The sequence below is a fragment of the Pocillopora verrucosa genome, chromosome 7 (assembly GCF_036669915.1).
Source record: "Pocillopora verrucosa isolate sample1 chromosome 7, ASM3666991v2, whole genome shotgun sequence".
Classification (NCBI taxonomy): Eukaryota; Metazoa; Cnidaria; class Anthozoa; order Scleractinia; family Pocilloporidae; genus Pocillopora; species Pocillopora verrucosa.
Genome location: NC_089318.1, coordinates 19,449,557 through 19,473,069, shown reverse-complemented (window position 1 = coordinate 19,473,069; position 23,513 = coordinate 19,449,557). Strand labels below are relative to the sequence as shown.

The 23,513-nt window shown below is 35.5% G+C and overlaps 1 protein-coding gene and 1 long non-coding RNA gene across 2 annotated transcripts; one reads left to right on the top strand and one right to left on the bottom strand.

Moving 5' to 3' along the window:
* The first annotated feature begins 181 nt into the window (after positions 1-181).
* LOC136282145 (uncharacterized) lies at positions 182-2,118 on the top strand. Its single transcript, XR_010718119.1, has 3 exons — positions 182-510; positions 652-682; positions 1,459-2,118. It is a non-coding gene; the product is annotated as an uncharacterized lncRNA (long non-coding RNA).
* A 1,803-nt stretch (positions 2,119-3,921) lies between these two features.
* LOC131785138 (uncharacterized) lies at positions 3,922-23,431 on the bottom strand. Its single transcript, XM_066169412.1, has 7 exons — positions 23,316-23,431; positions 19,493-19,524; positions 18,996-19,068; positions 17,708-17,914; positions 5,807-6,013; positions 5,463-5,700; positions 3,922-4,838 (listed from the first exon to the last, which is right to left on the bottom strand). Exons 1-6 carry the CDS (start codon positions 23,338-23,340, stop codon positions 5,474-5,476), a joined length of 771 nt encoding a protein of 256 aa, XP_066025509.1. The 5' UTR covers positions 23,341-23,431; the 3' UTR covers positions 3,922-4,838; positions 5,463-5,473.
* Between the last annotated feature and the right edge of the window lie 82 nt (positions 23,432-23,513).

The window sequence follows — 23,513 nt, the reverse complement described above, 5'->3', positions numbered from 1 at the left end:
TGCGCCTGTCTCGGTTTCTCGCCAAAGAATGTTGCCAGAGGGCGAGTTGTCCGGATACCGTTGGCACCCGTGGTGCTTAGACAATTTCTTCATGCCAAATTACGGTGTGGTCCCCGGCGAGGCGCAGTTAGAAAAGGAGGCAGGGTTACCAAGCTAGTTTTCAACGGTCGTGTGTCAAGGTTCATGTGTACGCGGGTGGTAAGAGATCTATAAACTGGAAATTTTTGAAGCAAATTGCGGTTTAGCGTCCGATGCACGGGGGTGATTGAGTTTGTATTGAATTGAAATGAAACTACAGTATATTTACTTGGATTCTGCGTTGGATTTGTGGCCGCCCGGTCATTTTGCGCCGGGATTTTTCGCTTCTCGGATTGAGCGTTCGGAAATGAAATGTTCAGCCTTGGGCTTTTCTTATGTACGTTGAAAACCTCGAAATGAACAACTCGCTAAATTGGGTACTTTTCGTCAAAGAAAGCGGTCAGATAACAAATGATACGCTGTGAAAGTAAGGTGAGATATTCTTATTGAGAATTACAATTACCATGTAGCAGCCATAGCACTAGGCAAACACACTTGCTCATACTTACCTTTTTATGGCTTATTTCAGTGAATTTGTTCTGGTGATGAAACATTTTTGTTTTTTTACTTTAGCGCTGTTGCTATAGGAATCAACACTGGAGAGGTGATTAAAAAAAATTGCTAGTATCTTCTTCTTTTGTTGGTGGTGTTCTTCTCAAACAGAGCTAAAAATTTCCTTTTGTAATAAACATTAAAAACAGAACTCCCAAGAGAGAGATCTGCATCAAATTTCTCATCAATATCACCATCTCATCACAAGTAAAGGTTATGGGAATCAAGGAACTGATCAGTACAAGAAAATAGCCTTACAATAAAATAGCCAAATTTTCTCAATGGCTATTGTATGGAAATGTATGGGCACCATTGACAAGAATTGATGGAATTTCATGGTTTATTAAAGAGTGACTAGCATCTAATTTCTCCTTACAATATTACCCCTGAATTACACATCAAGGTCATGAGAATCAAAGAAGTGATCAACTACTAAAGACTCTCTCAATTATTAAAATAATTTTCCTTGTCAACACCTTAAGAAATGTAAAGAGGACAGTAGGGTTAAACAAAGTTTAGCCATTGTTCAACAAAACCACATTCTAATTTATCTTGTATTTGGCTGAATCTTTTGTGTGAATATTTATCTTTGTGAATTTTGTCAAAACGGCCAAAAGCTAGCAGTGGAAGGACATTAATTAATGAAAACAATCCTCTTATAGAGAATACATTAGGCCTACTGCTTGAATAAAAAACCAGTCTGGGTTAGCCCCCATGCAATTACCCAGCCCTTAACATGTTTACTTTGTGGTTTAAAGGGTTAATACTCATCTTTTTGTTATGAGACATTTTGTTGATCAGGAATAATTGTTTATTTGTGATTTTCAGGTGTGGGTGAGAAAAGGAGATGGATCAAAAACAAAGTTGTACATAGGACAATTACAGAAAGGAAAATACAGGATAAAAAAGTCATGAAAAGTAATTGATTTAGTGCTACATTTGATTTAAATTGTATAGAATCTGTTAGATTTCAGTCTATTTTGAGAAAGATTGTATAAGGATGCAATGACATTTGTTATATGTGTAATATAGTTGGTGCATATCATATGGCACTTTGACATCATGACATATTGCTGTGACAATAGAGATGTCTTGAGGACGGAAATTTTTCAAATCTTTCAAACTGTTGCCAGAAATTTAGCATGTTAACTTGCTCATGCACAACTGGAAGCAATAAAAAGCTGACCAATGTATCCTGACCCTTGGGAAACCTCCGGCCCAACAAGAGCCACAAAGAATGATAAGAGGAAACTGATGTATAAGAATTAAGATAAACAGGATAAAAGATATCAAGGTCAAAAAGGGTTGGCCAGAGAGGGAAGTCTTCTAGTGATGAGCAACAAGTAAATCACATGGAAAACTGTTGGCCACACAATGTAAATAAGCTACCATACACAAACATTTAGACTCTCAGTTGTGTGTGAGAAACAAGTTTTCTATGTTGGATGTCTCTTGGCCATTAAAATTTGTTTTACAGATTTACTATCATCATTATGCAGTAGTTCTTTTTAGCTCATTCATGCTGAAGCAATGGATGACGTATCGTGGTGGAGCAGATGTTGACGGAAGTTGTTGACCGTGGATGGAAGTTGCATTGTGAACCATGAACAGAAGTAGTCTCTCATGTTACCCCTCCCCTCTTAGTGAAAGTCAATTAATTTTGATGAAGCTCAGAAACTCACATGGAAAGAAATAAATGTTTATATGGCTTATTAAAAATAATAACCTCAAATCACTTTTTGGAACTTCTGGTATAAAGTAATCATAGCTCTATCATAGTACTTTTCCTCATGAGCTCTTCAACATACAGTCCAGATATCAATCATAGCGGCCAAGATAGTCTCACTAGAATTTTTTTGAGCTCCAATATTTTGGTCCAGACTTGAGGCTTGCTCAAAAAAAAAACAAACCCTGATGAGAAAAAGAAAACAGCCTCTTATGCTGTGCATGTATGTGTTAACTCCTTGACTCCCAACAGTGATTAAGATGAAACCTCTCCCTTAAATATTTATGCATTATCTCACAATCAGGTAAGGAGTATACTCAAACTTCTCAACTACTTCTTATCTTGATCTAAAACCAATTTCTCAAAACTACAGTAGTTTACAAGGAAATGTGTGGCAGTTAGAGGGGAAATTAACAATAATGTCTAAGGATTTGAAGGGTTGAGGATAGACAGAACTCCATTATGGAAAGTTTCTTTCTGTTTTTTTCAGTATTACACCCAGCATTTTGACATCTTTTCATGTAGTGTTGCACTGTAATTGAATACTATATTTTGTTTTCTGTTTGCCATGCAAGCTGAAGGTTATGTCTTCTGAAGAAAATTGTGACTGGAAAATGCCCTACTAAATAGAAGTGTATGTTTTTGAGTAAATCTTTTCTCTTGTAATGGAACTTAGTTTGATTCTTCAAACTTGGAACTTGATTCTCTTGGAACTTTAACTGGTCCAAAGAAATTTTTTTCAAAAGAAAATGTTTCTTTTCTTGTTCATAAACAGTTAAGAAATTTCATGAAAGGTTTCATGACGCTTACGCTAGCACACTCTAGAGCAGGCTGTCAGCTCATGGGAAGAAGTAATGTGTAAGATGTGAGGGTGAAAACAAGTCAGATATACAGTTGTGGTGGCAGGACATGTAACCCTTAACCCTTTAACTCCTATCAGTGACCAAGACAGAATTTCTCATAACAATATCAAAACAATATCCACCAAATAAGTGATAAGAATAAAGTAAACTATCAATTTGGGAATAATAAGTTGATCCAATATTAAATTCTCTGAACTAAGATTATAATAATTGTGTGGTTGACAGTGAGGAGGACTACAAATTTAATCTGGGAGTTTCTAGGAGTTAAAGGGTTAAGCTATCCAGCTTTTATAGCAACTCAAACAGCAAGGTGGTAAGACATGATTTCTCAGTCAGAGGTCAGCTACCACTAAAAGATTTGAACATTGGAATAAATAAAGTGAATGCTACAATTATTTTTGACAAAGTTATGCAGGTTATCTCGTGGGTCAATGTTGAAAAATATTACACAGGTTAGAGACAAAAACAGTTGATAAGTTAATTTATAATTTATAATACCAAAATGACACAATATAGAATTGACATGGGGGGAACAGTGGGAAAAATAAAGTGCTTTGAGTAATTCCTTTCAAACAGGATGTGGCTTCAACTTTGAGCCAGAACCTTATGAAGTGTTGCATTCAATCTTGCTCTTTATTATTTTCCATAAAGAACAAATTTTCTTGCCATGTTCTCGACATTCTTGGTGTTTATTTTTTAACATCCCAACTGTCTCAAAGTTTGCATACCCCAACTCATTCACAACAAGTTACTCATGACCAAGTCACTCCTTAAATGAACAACTCCTCTGGTAAAAAGTAGGCAGGTTAACCTGTAGACCTTAGAGTGTCTGGTATCTAATTTCTCCTTACATTATCACCCTTGAATTGAACATACAGGTTATGAGAATAAAGAAAATGATCACCAATTTAAAAAGCTCCTTATTCTCAAAAACAATTCTTGTCAGTATCATCGGGAATGTGAGGAGAACAGGATGGAAAACATGAATGCTCAGGGTGGAGAAGGGAAGGGTTAAATGTCACCAAACCATTGGCTTGTTTTATTCTTTTGCATAAAAGCATTCAAGTACATTCACACAAATATAACACAGCAGTGTTAAAATTTATTCAGCATAAAAAGGCAATAAAAAGCATATCTACAACATCCTCATTATAACTGAGTTGATTATGGGTCTACTGTGACCAATTTACATTATCAACTTCGTTGACTGAAACTGATCATTTTGTGGTACCTGGCACTGACACTTAAAACTAACCCCTTAACACACCCTATGGCACCTACTTTTCATCTAAAAGAATGACATAAAAGTATGGGGAATCTTTTTGCATTTAATTATTACTTCTAGGATTGCTAAAATTTAATGTTTTCTTTTAAAAACAAATTAGCCTTGCTTGGGTTTCTTGGGACAACATCCTCATTATAACTGAATTGATGATGGGTCTACTGTGACATTATCATCTTTGTCGCCTAGTTTTCAACTCAAAGAATTACATAAAAGTATGGGAAATCTTTTTTCATTTAATTATTGCTTATAAGATAACTAAATTTAATGTTTAAAACAAACAAACAAACAAACAATTAGCCTTGTTTGGGTTTCTTTGGACTTTAGCCTTGCTGCCCTGCCAGTAACAGAAATGAATAAGAAATAATGTGTTAGTCATCAGCTTGAGTATAAGTAATTTCAAAGATTCCACTCTTTCCTGAAATAAAACACATTACATAGTCAGGAGATTTCCTTGATTTGTTATGACTCCAACTGATAGATAGAGAGATAAACTTTATTTATACAGGGTAACCCATTCAGCTCTAGGAATGGTATCCAGAGGGGCCTCGATATTGAAAACTAACCATACTGTTGTAGAAATTACTAGTTAAAAATAAACTACAAATATATTCCTAAAATTATATGAGGTAAAATTAAAGATTAAGACACTTAAAATTCTGCCTTATAGGTGCAAAATTCAAAAAGGGAAGTTATAAAAACAAGTAATTTTTAATTCAATGTTTGAAAATCTACAAGGACTCAGCTTGCTCCACCTACTGTGAAAGAGCACATTTTCTGCCAGATGTTTCTGAAGTCTGGGAATAAGTAGGCATTGCATTCTGACACTGCATAGACTGCCAAAACAACACAAGTTCACATTTTTATGACTGCCATTTGAGACAAACTCTCTTAAATCCTCTCCCCTTGTCCATAGTTTATTTTACATTTTCCCATAACTTTTTCAGCAGTGTCAAGTTACCTCTAATCTTGTTACTCTCTTCCCTTACAAAACTTTGTAAGAGCAAATTCTGACAGCAGCCACAGGACACTCATCAGCTGAAATTTTCCTTGATAAACAAAATTGCTTATTTGTTGACATTCATAAAGAGTGATCATGTACCCTGCAAGGTCACTCTTCTTCTCGTAGGTTATTGCCTCTCCATCTATATTATCTTTTCTAACAAATAGGACCTCCTCTCCAGGAAACAAATGAGGACCTGCCAAACAAAAAGGACACAGATCTCAATAGGAAAACTCATTTTCAAGTGATATTACAACAAAAAGAACCATTTCATTGATAACAGATACAAATATCTTACTCACCTTTGGTATCCTTTCCCAAAGCATGAAGACTTACGAGTGTGATAATTTTCATGAAATCCTCTGGGGACTTCACAAAATCTTTCAGGAAACCAACCTTCCCTGTTACATCACGCTCAGTCCTTGAACTCTTGAGGTGAACACTCTTACTGGAGCTGGCGTCCCTGAAGTCACTCACTTCCAGTTTTACTTCATGTGGAATTTCTACCACTATTGAAGAGAACAAAGTGCATTCAAGTCTACAAACTCTAAAATATGCAGAAAATGTGATCTATTAGCTATTCGCCTTAGCCTGCATGGGCTCAGAAAAAGTCAAGTCCAATAACCAAATTTCTATTAATTTAAATCTGAAGATTGGGCAGATTAGCAGAGGAAACTTTCACAATCCCTAGCAAAAAATGTAATGCAAAACTCACTTCACTACAGTGATTTCAAATATTAATTCTGTTCCACTCAAGTCTAACTGTAGGTTGACCAAAAAATTAAGTAGTAACCAATTCACACCACAGCTAAAGTGTATTTCAAAGCTGTTTTGTTAAAAACAGTTTAAAATTAGATAATTTGGTTTCATCAATTTAAACATCAATGAATCTTCCTCAGAGTGAATGAAGTGCTGCTCAAGCTAGTAGGGACTTTTTACAGTTAGGATAGCAACACTAAGGAAGACATCAATTTCAAAATAAATATATATTTTTAGTTGGATTTCATGATTGACTGGATGTGTTCATCATCTTTTATGGCACTGCAAGTTAAAAATCAGCATAATGTATGAGAGCAGTGTTGAGTTCCTAGTGGAAACTTAAATAATATGCCGTTGGGGTTTCCTTTCTTGGACCACACACATTTTGATGATTCCACATTGTTATTTTGCAGAGGACAGCTTAGAAATGTACACAGTTTTAAAATGCACATGCCAAGCTACTGTTCTGCTCATTGGATCTTCTGCCTTGTCCTTGTTGCCTTCGCTGTTGTGATTTGCTCAAGGTCCCTAATGTCTGTCAACTTCCAATTTGACACAGTGAAAATACAAGTCAATGACTTGGTACTTCAATGAACCACTAGGAAATTCAGTTGTTTACTTCTCTGTTTGTGATGTTCATTCAGTGAAACACTTTTTTTTGTCTCTGAAAAAATCCTCTTGTCTGTTGGGCAAGTGAGAGTCAGAATCTACCAGCCTGATCTCACAATCCACTAGCTCCTGGCTTACTATACCCAACCAATTGGGTTTGTAATATAAACGTTAGCTGAATATGAAACCCAGTACATTCAAATAAAAACAGGTCATAATTATCTGAAAAACAATTACCAGGTTCACTGTCAACCTCCATTTCTTCTTCCCTGTCAATGCCATATCTGGCTGTAAATGTAAGTTTGAAATCCTGTTGGTGGAATACAGATAAAAATGTCATTACTTGTAATAGGCCTTCTTCAATCCATACAAAAACTGGTTTAAAAATCAGCAAAAAAACCTCATATTCTGTGACTCACTTTGTCACAAAATGCTTGAACTCTATATAACATCATCATGAATTGTGCAAGTTTTTAAGTCATGGATGATAGCCAAAATACAATTTTGCACCATGATGAACATTTTTGACAATTTTATTTTCTCATCAAGACATGTGGAAGGTTGATAAATGCAGTTATGTCTCAACAAAGAATTGTATAACTTTGTTGGGTGATATGTTTGCAGGTAGAGGAATAATGAGGAACAGTTCACTCTTTCAAATTCCCAAACATATCACCATGTGATGTTTACCATTTTGTTATTTATTACAACATCTATCGTCAAAACTCATCTTACTAGGTAATTAGGTTAATCTTGAAAGTCAATTGTCAACGTATTACACACGTTGGATGTTGTATCAAGCGAAAACCGAGAGAAAACATTAAGGTTTGTGTTAACGTTTCACGGACAAGCTAACGACAAGCTACCGACAGGTTACCGACACATTACCAACAGTCGGCCGACAGTCGGCCGACTGTCGGTCCACTGTCGGCCGACAGGTAGCCTATATTTCGGGCAAAACCTGTCGGCCGACTGTCGGCCGACAGACGACCAACTGTCGGCCGACTGTTGGCCGACAGTTGACCGACAGTCGGCCGACAGGTTTTTCGGGGAGCCCTTCTTCACAATTACCGAAAAATCTCATCATTATGAAGATCCTACGGTTATCAACGAACAAGTTCGTGTTTTACAAGGAGGAGGGAATACAGGACATCGAAAACGTTATAACGATATGTACGAGCCGCATATACCACTGAAGAATTTACGGGTCAGATCGAGAGATGATTCGAGTTGTTCAGAACTGTCGGACACACCTTCAAAAGAATCTTGTTTAAACCGTTGTATTTTGTTTTTTGTTCTTCTTACTTCGGTGACGGCGTTAATATTGGTGGTACTTTTAATGTTTGGCAAAGTTGGCCTTATCGTCGAGCGAAATTGCGCGTGTAACCCGGAAAAAGGAGACTTAAAAGGTAAGAGAAGCGACCACGTACTCGATGTGAAAATGTCCTTGATAACTTACGGCAGCTTGTAAGAGCAAGTGTCCCTTGAACAAAAATGAAAAACTTCGGGGTACGTTTGAGGATAGTTTCCTCTTAATGCTTGTAGACGATGAGACTACAGTGGTCTGGCATTTTAAATAATGTATGCTTATTTTTAGTCAGCGCACGTACTAGAACTGTGAAGTGTTAGCTTAAAGGCTGGTTACTATGGAAATCACCTCAGTGAACATTCCAGGCGAGTCAAGCGTGCTGGACGACTAATTGATGTCTGTAATCTATCTTTTTTTGTTTTTTGTTTTTGTTTTAATCCCTTATGGGTGGTTATCAGTTAAGGAAACCAAATCTTGGACAACATTTTTAAGCACGGAACGTTACGTGTCAATTACAGATGAATCGACGATGTCGAAACTCAGCGGGAACAATTGAGATTTGTTATGCCTAAGTGTTTTGCAACTTCACGCTGTCGTAAACAAAGGGATTTTAACTTCAAAGAATTTTACTTTAACCGAAACTAAAAACGTCTTAAACAGAGAGCGTGCATTTCAGTTTAGGGGTTCGCAATATCATTTCCCTCGATCAATGTTGACTTTGCACTCTTCGGACGAATGTTGTGTCACGCCTTACTGATTTCGAATGTGTTTTGATTGAGCGTCACAATACATCCACTTGATTATGTGGCGCAGAAATCGTTGGCATACTTATGCAAATTAAGATGAAAGTGATCTATATTAGTTCTCAATGTTAACCGTACACGTTTATTTTCTCAAGCAAAAAAAAGTTCATTTTAAATAACATTTCTGACAGCGTTTGTTGGCTCAATAATTGTTTGCCAAGCATTTAATGGCTATATTCTACAAGGGACTGACTAGATGGTTTTTAACTGAGTTACCAACATTTGAGACATTCTAGAAACACTATTAATAATTTAACATTTTTCGTGTCATGGTGCCAACTTCAACAAGTTTGAAAGAGCTTTGAATTTGTGTTAGTTCCTAAATTTATTACTACTAACCGTTAACATACAAGCCTCATTCTTTTTTCTCATGTTAACCTGTTTGAACTAGGTATGCAAATCCAAATTCAGCACTTAAAAAAATAATTACTCATAGAAAAATTCCCACGGTCTTTTCACTATGACCTAGAATGTTTTGAATTGGAATGTAATGTTTAGAAAAGGTGTTATTCAAAAGTGATAATCTATATTGACAAATATTTTCAATTTATAACAGAGAGTTATATTGACGATCTAAATATACCAGTACATTATGCTCCTACATAGTAGTCAGCCTTCTACAGGGATATTTTATTTGACTTTCTGAAAGTTTATTCCATTAATAAGCATTAATTGTTCTTCTGGTACCTTTTGTTCACTTTGAGAGATCAAAAGTAGCTGTTGGGTCTCATACCAGTCTTTATGGAATTACTCTTTCTTGCTTGAAAAGTTGCTCCCCAAGCATTCTTGGACTTCACCTCTTTGAACTCTTTGCTATTGCCATCAATCAACTGACAGCATTTGTTCCCTTGGTTGTTTGAACTTATTTCTATGTACTTTATGTGATACTGACAATGGATCTTCTCCTCTTCCCATTAGAAGTACCAAGTGGGCAGGAAGTGAAAGGTGGTGCACCCTCAAGCAGAAGTGAAGTGGGCCTGTCAGTTTCGCCACCTGATATCTCATCACTGGAGGACAAGATCGACCAACTAAAAGCCAATATCTCGATGATAAAAAAATTTATGGTACAATAAGAAATGCAACAGGTTAATGATATGTAAATGTACCAAAACCATTAAGGGAAGGAGCTCGGTGGGCACAGACAGGACCACTAAACTAATGCAGGAAGATTAAGAGGGTTGGTGGATAACACACACACACACACACACACAAAATAGATACCCTCATCCATGATTCACAGAGAATAAGTAGAGAACGATAAATACTTAGCAAAAATACATGCTTTCGTGCATAAACTTGAAGAAGTGAAAGCTCGTAGGCAAACCATTGGGGCCATAAAATGTATTTGAACAACCAAAGGCGGCACAATGCTTTCCTTTCTTTTTGGGAGAAAATTAGCTTTATCGAGATTTTGGCTAGGACCATCCATTTTCCTTAAAAATCGAACAATTTTACTACCCATGTACGAATTTCAACAAAAGCGCTCACAGACATTTAACACAAGTCAATCCTCGCCTCGTTCTCACTTGTGCGCGTTTTCATGTCCAATATAGCGCTAGGAACTGTAAACAGGTCTATTATTTACATGTACTGATTTTGGCATATGTGACCTTCCACAGGAAAACGCACACTAACGGCTTTCCGTTAAACGGGTCAAACGCAAACATCAAAAGTCTAAGTGTTCGACGGGCATCATTTAAAATACAGCGTTTACAAACGGGTGTCTTTGGCATAGATTCTTTGTCTAACAACGAATAATATCGTGTCTACGGCGAAAAAGCCTTTTCCTTCTACATTCGACTCAAGGTCTAATAAGCCGAATATTGTATAGGGAGAATGCGGAGTATACAGGAAGCTAAAGTGTTTGTTGATCGAGGTTGTCTGAGAAAGATCAGGATAAAACCTCTGTGATCGCTGTTAACTATGACGGCACTCGGTCTCTTAGTGAGTGTATATACTGACTAGGTTTTTAGCTTAAAACCCCACAGTCCTAATGGGGTCAAACGCCTGACAGTCAGAATTTTTCAAAGTATTCACATACCCCTCTTTTTCGCGGAAAAGGCCATTCTGTACTTGAATAAAATCCAGGCGGAAAAACGCGAGGAATCGAATTGGCGAATTTCCCATCATTCTCCGATTTCATGTCCACGGAGGCACCAGATGAGCAAAATAATCTACTGTGTTTATAAGCAACAAACTTTATACTATTTTTTGCCTGTTTGCTCTCTCTTCTGATTGGCTGTTGTGAGGCTACTGTCACTCAGCACGGTAGGGAGGCAATTTATCTGCGCATGTTCCATAAATTTAGCTTGATCAATGACAGAAACCGCTGGTATGCGTCTGTGTCAGTTCGTAACTAGAGAACTTAAGCAATGGACGTTAGTGAAGAGATAAAGGATACGTCGGAAAACAACAATGGATTGAGTATTTGAAACAACCTTTCCTGAGACAACCTTTCTTGTCATTTGTTCCTCTGTAACTTAGATGGAGGCGTCAAAGTCCTAAAATTGTTGTGTGGTGTGTGGAAGGAAGTGATCTTCTAAAAGCAAAAGATTATGCAAACGACTTCGAGTCTTGTCTTATGACTGTATAATAATAATACTAAAATTATTAAATAGTAATAATACTAGTGATAATGGCTTTATTCTGCATTTCCACAAGGTGGCTCTTCATCTGTGAAATACATCTCCTTAAAAACATATCTTCTAGATAAAAATTCAAATAAGTTATTTCTACCTAAAAGAAATACATCTGCTTAGAAATAAAGTTAAAAATTCAGGAGAGGTAGAATAATATGGTAATTACAAATATAGGAGAGGTAAAATAAGTATACCTATTTGGCAATGTGAAGTAAAAACTACATCGAGCTGAAAAGTTATATTGGACCTTATTCATCAGATGCTTAAAAGTCATTTTAGAGAACTGATAAAAGTCAATACAGTTCCTTACACATTCAGATAAAATATTAAAACTCTTGGTGACTTGATCTTGATAAATGTGAGATACCACCGGTGGAATTTCAAGCTACATAGCTGCGCTGGAACTCAGAGTTCAACTTTGCTTAAATTGCTTCAATTGCAAGTAACTTGGCCATTCATGAGAAAAAATTGCCTTGTGAACTGACTTTAACAACTGCCATTCAATTGATGTAGATGATGTTGTTTTTGAAGGATGCAAGAGGCCTGTCGAAGAGCACAAATGTATTGTATGGTACACTTTTATCATGTCATTGCTTTCTCAAGTTATAGTTGATCATTTGAAGTACTCACTTTCCTGTGAGCATTTTAGAGAGCTTCAACTCAACTGCTAGTGCAATGTACTTACAATTTTAGTGAAAAATTAAAGTTTACAGAAGTTTGTTTTGTTTTGAAGGTTTTATTTACATGAATCACAACCAAATATTGTGATTCACATTCAACCAAATGTGTTAATAATGAATATTATCATTTTGGAAATTTGAATCATCAAACTCTTATTTCAAGTGTAGGTGGTTGTCAATCAGAGAAAAGTCCATTCAGTGCAAGATATGAAGATAGACAGCTTTACTATGAAAGAGAATGGTATGTGGTTCTGTGACTGACATATATTTGTTAATTTGTGACAGCTGTGCACACATGACAATGACTATTAAGACTAAATCACACACCTAGAATGGTATTTGTGAATATAATTGTAATTATTTTTTAAGGTTCCACAAAGGTGATCATGTACTGTTAGAGAGTAGAAATGATACAAATTCCAGGTATGTCGATAGCTCATGTTCCTGATTTTACATGTTATCATAAATTTACTTTTAAATTTCTTCTTTTTGTATGACTGTATTTCAATATATAACTATCTTAAGCCATACCCTTCAATTTGACTTGTTCATCAATGTGTTGTTATGTATTTGTTAGTTCCCAGTCTAGTTCAATTTCTTTTTCAAGTGTGCATTGCAAGGCACTGATTTTGCTCCAGAATATTTGCAACAGTTATCAGACATAATTGTTAGGTCAAAGAAGTGCCTTGATTTATTCAATTTTACCATGTTGCAGCCATAGCACTGGGCAAACACACTTGCTTATACATAGCTTTTTATGGCTTATTTCAGGAAATTTGTTCTGGAGATGAAAAATTTTGGTTTTTTAGCTTTTTATGGGCTTATTTCAGTAAATTTGTTCCAGTTATGAAACATTTTTGTTTTTTTAATTTAGCACTGTTGTTACATGAATCAACACCAGAGAGGTGATTAAATAATTTTCTTAGTTTCTACTTCATTTGTGTGGTATTTCTAGCCAGTCTTCTGTTGAACAGAACTAAAAATTTCTTTTCATGATAACCCTTAAAAACAGAACTCCCAAGAGAGATCTGCATCAAATTTCTCATTACAATATTATCATGTTATCATAAGTAAAGGTTATGGGAGTCAAGGAACTGATCATTAAAGAAAAATAGCCTTATTATTATTTCGAAATCCATGGGCACCATTGACAAGAATTTATGGAAGTTAATGGTTTGTTAAAGAGTGACAAGCATTTAATTTCTCCTTACAATATCACCCCTGAATTACACTTTAAGGTCATGAGAATCAAAGAAATGATCACCAACTAAAGACTCTCTTAACTATTAAACCAACTCTCCTTGTCAGCACCTTAAGAAATGTAAAGAGGACAGTATGGAGATTATACATATTAATGTTAGGGTGTAAAGGGTTAAACAAAGGTTAGCCGTTGTTTAACAAAACCACATTCTAATTTATCTTGAATTTGGCTGAATCTTTTGCCTGAATATTTATATTTGTGAATTTTATCAAAAGGGTCAAAACCTACCAGTGGATGCTAGGATTGATATTACATGAAAATGTTCCTCTTATAGAGAATACATAAGGCCCACTGCTTGCGTAAAACTCCAGTTTGGGTTAGATCTCATGAAAATAACCAGCTCTACATGTTTACAATGGGGTTCAAAGGGTTGATATTTATCTTTTTCTTAATTAGGAGACATTTTCTTGATCAGGGGTAATTGTTTATTTGTGATTTTCAGGTGTGGGCGAGAAAAGAAGATGAATCAAAAACAAAGTTGTTCATTGGACAACTACTGAAAAGAAAATAAAGAATGAAAAGTATTAAGTGCTACATTTTGATTTACATTGTAGAGAAGCTGTTAGATCTCGGTCTATTTTGAGAAAGATTTTATAAGGATGCAATGATACCTGTTATACGTCTAATGTAGTTGGTGCATATCATGTGACACTTTGACATCATGACATGTTGCTGTGACAGCAGTAATAACTTGAGGATGGCAACTTTTAAAATCCCTCACACTGTTGCGCAAAATTTAGCATGTTAACTTTCTCATGCACAAGACCCTTGGAACAAGAGAGTGGAAAACCTAAGGCCCAACAAGAGCCACAAAGAATGATAAGAGAAAACTGATTTATAAGAATTAAGATAAACAGGCGGAGGAAAGATATCAAGGTCAGGAAGGGTTGGTCAGATAGGGAAGTATTTTATAAATGAGCAACAAGTAAATCATGAGGAAAACTATTTTCCACACAATATAAATAAGCTCCCATACCCAAACATTCAGACTCTCAGATTTGTGTGAGAAACACGTTTTCTGTGTTGGTTGTCTCTTTGCCAGAGGAAAACATTAAAATTTGTTTTTCAGATTTACTATTATCATTATGCAATGGTTCTTTTTTATTGGAATGTTAAAGTTTATTCAGGCTGATAACAGAAAACTGGCTCTTGTGCAGTGCATGTTTGTGTTAACTCTTTGACTACCAAAGTGATTAACATGAAACCTCTCCCTTTAATATTTGTGCATTATCCAGCAAACAGGTAAGGAGAATAGTCAAACTTAATAACTAGTTCTTTTCTTGATCTGTGACCAAATTCTCTTAACTACAGTTGTTTAAAAGGAAATGTGTAGCAGTTAGAGGAGAGAATTAACAATGATATCCAAGGAGTTGGTTTAAGGGTTATACATAAGAATATACAGAACATTATCATGGAAAGCTTCTTTCTGTTTTCACTTTTCCCACTGCACTGTAAACTCAAGTTCTCCTTTAAAATTTTAGCCTCTAAGATCCTTTCAAAATTTCTCTTGGCTCTCTCTCTGTGAAGAAAACTTATCAATATTTAAACACATTAGTATTACACCTGGCATTTTGATACCATTCATTGTCTTGTTTTCTGTTTGCCATGCTAGCTGTAAGTTAAGTCTTCTGAAGAAAATTGTGACTGGAAAATGGTTGACTGTCGACTGATGCAACCTGTTGGTAGGATTGGATACTTTACCTTTACTGGAAAATACCCTTACTAAATAAAAATGTATGTCTTTTATAAATCTTGGAGTAAATCTCTTCTCTTGTAATGTGGTACTTTAATTGGTCCAAACATCATGTTTCTCAACAGAAAATGATTCTTTTCTTCCTCATAAACAATTAAGCCTGTCTTTTGAATGGCTACAATTTTTTAGGAAATTATGCAGGGGTGTCTCATTGGTCCATGTGAAAAAATATCTCAAAGGTTTGAGACAAAGTCACTTGACAAGTAAATTTAAGATTTATGGTGCCAAAATGACATGCAGGCATTAGAACTGACATGAAGGGAAAAGTAAACAAAATAATGTGCTTGGAGTATTTCCTTTTAAACAGGATGTGACATCAACATTGACTCCAAACCTTACGAAGCGTTACGTTCAATCTTGCTCTCAATTATTTGCCATAAAGAATGAATTTTATTGCCATGTTCCATACTTATGGCTCTTTATTCTTTTAAGGTTACAACCCTCTAAAGGTTTGCATATCCCTACTTATCCAAAAAAAGTTGCTCGCGACAGTTTACCCACTAAAAGTCACTCCCTAAATACATTACTCCTATGGTAAAAAGTGGGCAGCTAACCCTCTCACACCCAAGGGCATCTAATTTCTCCTTACAGTATCACATTTAAATCAAATGTAAAGGTTATGAGAGTAAAGGAAATGATCACCAATTCAAGAAGCTCCTTATTCTCAAAAACAATTGTTTTTGTAAGGAGAACAGGATGGATAATATGAATGCTCAGGGTGGGGAGGGAAAGGGTTAATTGTCACCACCAGATCTTTAGCTTGTTTTATTCTCTAGCAAAAGAGGATTCAAGTACATTCACACAGTATACAACAGCAGTGTTTAAATTAATTCAGTGTAAAAAGGATTTAAAAAAGGAAAATCCAATGAAAAGCATATCTACAACATCCTCATTATAACTAAATTGATAATGGGTCTACTGTGGCCAATTTACATTATCAGATTTGTTGACTGAAAATGATCATTTTGTGATACCTAACACTGACACTTAAAACTAACTCCTTTTCACATTCTCCGTTGCCTAGTTGTCAACTAAAAGAATGACAAAAGTATGGGAAGTCTTTATGCATTTAATTATGGCTAACAAGATAGCTACATTTAATGTTTTCTTTTTGAAAACAAATTAGCCTTGGTTGGGTTTCTCAGGACTTTACAACATCTTCATTGTAACTGAGTTGATAATGGGTCTACTGTAGCCTATTATCATCATCAACTTTGTTGATAACACTAATTGTTTTGTGATACCTGGCACTGAATCTTAAAACTAACCCCTTTAAACATTTTATGTCGCCTAGTTTTCAACTAAAAGAATGACATAAAAGTATGGGAAATCTTTTTGCCTTTAATTATTGCTTATAAGATAACTAAATTTAATGTTTTCTTTAAAAAAAAAAAACAATTAGCCTTGTTTGGGTTTCTTCGGACTTTAGCCTTCTTGCCCTTTACTAGAAATGAATAAGAAATAGTAAGTGTTAGTAGTCAGCTTGAGTATAAGTTATTTCAAGGATTCCACTCTTTCCTGAAATAAAAGGAAATTTTATTGATTTGTTATGACTCCAACTGATAGATAGATAGATAGATTAACTTTATTTATACAGGATGACCCCTCAGCTATAGGGGTGGTATCCAGAGGGGCCCTGGTGTTGAAAACTAACAATACTATTGTAGAAATTACTAGTTAAATATAAACTACAAATATATTCATTACATTACAGGAGGTACAATTTAAGATTAAGAAACTTAAAAGCAGCCTTATAGGCACAAAATTTAAAAAGGAAAGTTATAAAAACGAGTAATTTTAAATTTAATGTAAAATTCTACAAGGACTCAGATTGCTCCACCCGCTGTGAAAGAGTACATTTACTGCTTAAATGTTTCTTAAGTCTGGGAATAAGTAGGCATTGCATTCTGACACTGCGTAGACAGCCAAAACATCACAAGTTCACATTTTCATGACTGCCATTTATGACAAACTCTCTTAAATCCTCTCCCCTTGTCCATAGTTTATTTTACATATTTCCCATAAATTTTTCAGCAGTGTAAAGTTACCTCTAATCTTGTTACTCTCTTCCCTTACAAAACTGTCCGAGAAAATTCTGACAGCAGCCAAAGGACACTTGTCAGCTGAAAATTTCCTTGATAAACAAAATTGTGTATTTGTTGACATTCATGAAGAGTGATCATGCACCCTGCAAGGTCACTCTTCTTCTTGTGGGTAACTGCCTCTCTACCTGCATAATCTTTTCTTACTAATAGGACTTCCATTCCAGGACACAAATGAGGACCTGCCAAACAAAAAGGACACAGATCTCAATAGGAAAACTCATTTTCAAGTGATATTACAACAAAAAGAACCATTTCATTGATAACAGATACAATTATCTTACTCACCTTTGGTATCCTTTCCCAAAGCATGAAGACTTATGAGTGTGATAATTTTCATGAAATCCTCTGAGGACTTCACAAAATCTTTCAGGAAACCAACCTTCCCTATTACATTGCGCTCAATGTTTGAACACTTGAAGTGAACACTCTTACTGAAGCTGGCATCCCTGAAGTCGCTCACTTCCAGTTTTACTTTATGTGGAATTTCTACCACTATTGAAGAGAACAAAGTGCATTCAAGTCTACAAACTCTAAAATATGCAGAAATGTGATCTATTAGCTATTCACCTTAGCCTGCATGGGCTCAGAAAAAGTCATTTCCAATAATAAAATTTCTATTAATTTAAATCTGAAGATTGGGCAGATTAGCAAAGGAAACTTTCACAATCCCTAGCAAAAAATGTAATGCAAAACTCACTTCACTACAGTGATTTCAAATATTAATTCTGTTCCACTCAAGTCTAACTGTAGGTTGACAAAAAAAAATTAAGTAACAACCAATTCACACCACAGCTAAAGTGTATTTCAAAGCTGTTTTGTTAAAAACAGTTTAAAATTAGATAATTTGGTTTCATCAATTTAAACATCAACAAATCTTCCTCAGAGTGAATGAAGTGCTGCTCAAGCCAGTAGGGACTTTTTACAGTTAGGATGGCAACACTAAGGAAGACGTCAATTTAGTTGGATTTCATGATTGACTGGATGTGTTCATCAGTGCTTATGGCAGTGCAAGTTAAAAATCAGCATAACGTATGAGAGCAGTGTCGAGTTCCTAGTGGAAACTTAAATAATTTGCCGTTAGGGTTTCCTTTCTTGGACCACACAAATTTTGATGATTTCACTTTGTTATTTTGTAGAGGGCAGCTTAGAAATGTACACAGTTTTAAAATGCTCATGCCAAGCTATTGTTCTGCTCATTAGATCTTTTGCCTCATCCTTATTGCCGTTGCTGTTGTGATTTGCTGAAGGTCCCTAATGTCTGTCAACTTCCAATTCAACAAAGTGAAAATACAAGTCAGTGACTCGGTACTTCAATGAACCACTAGGAAATTCAGTTGTTTACTTCTCTGTTTGTGATGTTCATTCAGTGACACACTTTTTTTTGTCCCTGAAAAAAATCCTTTTGTCTGTTGGGCAAGTGAGAGTCAGAATCTGCCAGCCTGATCTCACAATCCACTAGCCCCTGGCTTACTATACCCAACCAATTGGGTTTGTAATATAAACAATGTTAGCTGAATATGAAACCCAGTACATTCAAATAAAAACAGGTCATAATTATCTGAAAAACAATTACCAGGTTCACTGTCAACCTCCATTTCTTCTTCCCTGTCAATGCCATATCTGGCTGTAAATGTAAGTTTGAAATCCTGTTGGTGGAATACAGATAAAAATGTCATTACCTGTAATAGGCCTTCTTCAATCCATACAAAAACTGGTTAGAAAATCAGCAAAAAAACCTCATATTCTGAGACTCATTTTGTCACAAAATGCTTGAACTGTATATAACATTATCATCATGAATTGTGCAAGTTTTTAAGTCATGGATGATGAGCCAAAATACAATTTTGCACCATGATGAACATTATTGACAATTCTATTTTCTCATCAAGACAAGTGGAAGGTTGATAAATGCAGTTATGTCTCAACAAAGAATTGCATAACTTTGTTGGGTGATATGTTTGCAGATAGAGGAATAATGAGGAACAGTTCACTCTTTCAAATTCCCAGACAGATAACCATGTGATGTTTACCATTTTGTTATTTATTACAACATCTATTGACAAAACTCACCTTACTAAGGCACTGCAAGCTGACGACTGATTCTGAAAAAAATTACACTTTACAGTTAAAAATTGAATCAACAAGGAACCTGATATTCTGTATCAATATCAAGAGTGAATTTAAAAAGTCAGAGAAGGAAGAAAAATAGCCCTTTTTACAGTTCCTGGTGCCATATTGGATTAGTAACCACACACACACACACGCGTGTGATAACAAGGCTGGGGTTGACCCGGCGGTTCATTCAAACAGCTGATCTACTGACTTTTCATGTTCTAATGCACTTTTCAATGTGATTTCTCCCTTCAAAATGGTTCTTTAATAAAACAATATGAAAATTTTGTTCTCAGATGAAACTCAAAGCATTAGATCTCAGGGAGAGTTTAAAGTGTAATTCAGAATTGACGGGCGAAATTAGGGCTGACTTTGTGTCAAAAGTTTATGCTTTGCTGATGTGAAACATCCTTCCATTGAGTAGTGGAGAAAACCGAGAACTTCTTACAGATGTCCAGGACCTAAAACAAAACCAGAGTGACTTAAAATACGAAGCAACTATGGTAAGGACTTCGAGCGATCTCCATAATTTACCTGAGATGAATTTCATTCACCTTTACGATTACTCTGTTGTTTCCACACAAAAATATCACCACATCGTGTTGAGAGGAATGCATTACAAAAAGCTGAAATCCTATCAGTTCTTTCTCGAAGGAAACATGAAAAAACTGGAGAGTAAATTGGATATTAGACAGATCAATCCACAGGAAGTACCACATAAGCTCTTCAGTATGGCTTAGAAAGTGAGGCAAAGGCTGTAGCCCTCTAGGTAGAGGAGATTTGTTATTGCTGCTGTTGTTGATGTGGTACTTGTTGTTGTACCATATTCTCCAGCAAAAGTTATTCCCATTTTGTTTACCAAGATATATTTTAGCTTGCTATTTGTACATTGTATCTTATGAGAAACTATACAATAGAGCCTGTAGAACCACTTGATTATAACCCTTCTTTCTATCAACCCATGAGGGAAACTGTAACTAACAGATGTCATAACATTTTCATACCCATCTGGCCTAGGACAACTTATGCTTGTGATACATTGAAAACCATTTCAGTTCCTGACTCATGGTAATTTATTAGGTGGATAGACAGCATTGAAAGAATCAGACCAAAATATTAGACACTTTAAAAAACTCCCAAAAATTACTGATTCATGTAACTTCTCCCCATAATATCCAAACACTATCCAGCATACAGACAATGACAATACTGAAACTTATTGGGCAGAAGTTATCTCGATCTTACATTAAATTCTCATAACCTATTTACAAGTAAATGTGTAGCAGCTAAAAGGGAGAATTAAAAATCAGATCTTGGGTATTTAAGGGTTAAAGGAAGAGAACAGAAATGCTTCCTCTCAGCTACTGATCTCAACAATACTAGTCATTTATACACATTTAAGTTTCTGTCAGTGATAAACATTAAGTGAATTGATATTCTCATTCTTAGTGCTCAGAGGCCTTCTGACACAAAGGTTTGCTATACTAGTTCTTATTGCATTGTGTTAACCAATGTTATGATAATATAATTTTGACATGTAAAGAAGATACTTAAAAGATTGAGAAATATATCCAAATCAAGATATTTTTTTATACTGTTACAGTTACCATAAGATTTGTTTGAAAGAGAATCTTTCAGACCATCAAATTGTATGAGAAATTATATTTTGTGAGACTTCCATCAAACTTTTTATTATGAGGACAATGTTGTGAATAATAAAATTTAGTGTTATAGTTCATCTTTGTGTTGAGAACTCTTTTAGTTGGTGAAACTCACTTTTTCTTTTTTTCAATTTGAAGCATCAAATTGATTGATACATAAAGCACACAATATATTTTTGGAGAGTTCCATGTGGCATCCATATTGAATTACTAAGCTATCATAAAAAAAACAAAAACAACAACTACTGAAAACTTCTTTTGTCACAATTGCTACCAAATTTGTGTCAGTTTTCTGGGTCTGCCATAATAAGTGAAAGCTCTGAAGATACAGTGTCTTGGTTATTTTTTAAAAAGCAATTACTTTCCAAGAGTTTCTCTGCTAGGAGTGTTTTAGGCAAGCCATGTAGGGCTTTCAATAACATCTGGCACCCGCTGGAGCTCTGGTGGGTATTGTGATGTGAATTGCTGGATATACTTTGCTGTGTCCAAGTCAAATTTACAGAACAGAAAGGTAAATAAATAACAGAAAATAACAGTCAATTTAGTACTGGAGTATTCACCCCAGTTTTTTTTAAATTATATAGTCTTTGTTTGTTAGATTCATTCTTTCACTGGCAGTTTTCAGATGAATATTGATACACATAGTATATTGTCTAGTTTTGTTTTTGTTAACTGCCTGTTGAAAGTGTTTAGTATTATGTGATGTTGGATGGTTAACACCATTCTGGATCTTTCTGTGACTCTTTGGAAGCTTAAGAGAGACCTCAAACACCTGGAGGTCTTTTAAATTTCTTTCAGGCCACTTTTACCCTTATAAACAAGTTTTGAGTAAAAAAAAAAAAAAAACTATTGGTACTGTCTTATCATATCGTAAACCAAGTTTCCTGGAAAAATAAGATTGTGAGTTTACGAGAACATACTGACTACAATTTCAGTAACCAGTAATCATACGTCCTTTTAGAGGACTTTTTGTGTGAAACTCAAGCAGCAGGTTTGCAAGTCAGCAAATGGAAGATTTTGATTAGAAATAAACAATCAGTTACACAATTGTTACAAAGGAGGAGACTAATAGTATATGTTTATTTACCAAAGTTTGCCACAGAAAACTCTGTTTGAAGCAATTTTACTCTAATGGAACTAATGGGCTAACCAGATTGAAATTGTTTTTCATATTATCTTCTGGCAAGTGCTTTACCGAGGTAGCCACTTACTTCAAATCTTACTGAAAGCACTGCCACGTAGTAAACAGGTGAACAGTACTGAGCTCATTGACTTACTGCCGGAATAAAAAAAACTCTATTGAACTTAAAACAATTCAGGTACCTAATAGAAAATTTGTACTAATTTTGCAACAATAGATACCCTCATCCATGATTCACAGAGAATAAGTAGAGAACGATAAATACTTAGCAAAAATACATGCTTCCGTGCATAAACTTGAAGAAGTGAAAGCTCGTAGGCAAACCTTTCTTTTTGGGAGAAAATTAGCTTTATCGAGATTTCGGCTAGGACCATCCATTTTCCTTAAATCGAACAATTTTACTACCCATGTTCGAATTTCAACAAAAGCGCTCACAGACATTTAACACGAGTCAATCCTCGCCTTGTTTTCACTTGTGCGCGTTTTCATGCCCAATATAGCGCTAGGAACTATAAACAGGTCTATTATTTACATGTACATGATTTGGGCATATATGACCTTCCACGGGAAAACGCACACTAACGGCTTTCCGTTAAACGGGTCAAACGCAAACATCAAAAGTCTAAGCGTTCGACGGGCATCATTTAAAATACAGCGTTTACAAACGGGTGTCTTTTGCGTAGATTCTTTGAATAATATCGTGTCTACGGCGAAAAAGCCTTTTCCTTCTACATTCGACTCAAGGTCTAATAAGCCGAATATTGTATAGGGAGAATGCGGAGTATACAGGAAGCTAAAGTGTTTGTTGATCGAGGTTGTCTGAGAAAGATCAGGATAAAACCTCTGTGGTCGCTGTTAACTATGACGGCATTCGGTCTCTTAGTGAGCGTATATACCGACTAGGTTTTTAGCTTAAAACCCCACAGTCCTAATGGGGCCAAACGCCTGACAGTCAGGAATTTTCAAAGTATTCACATACCTCTCTTTTTGGCGGAAAAGGCCATTCTGCAATTGAACAAAATTCAGGCGGAGAAACGCGAGGAATCGAATCGTCGAGTTTCCCATCATTCTTTGCTTTTATGTTATCGTAACGCGTACAACTGAAAACTGAATATCTTGTTTTCGGTCAACTGTATATATATATAATTCTTTGGCTGTTTGCTCTCTCTTCTGATTG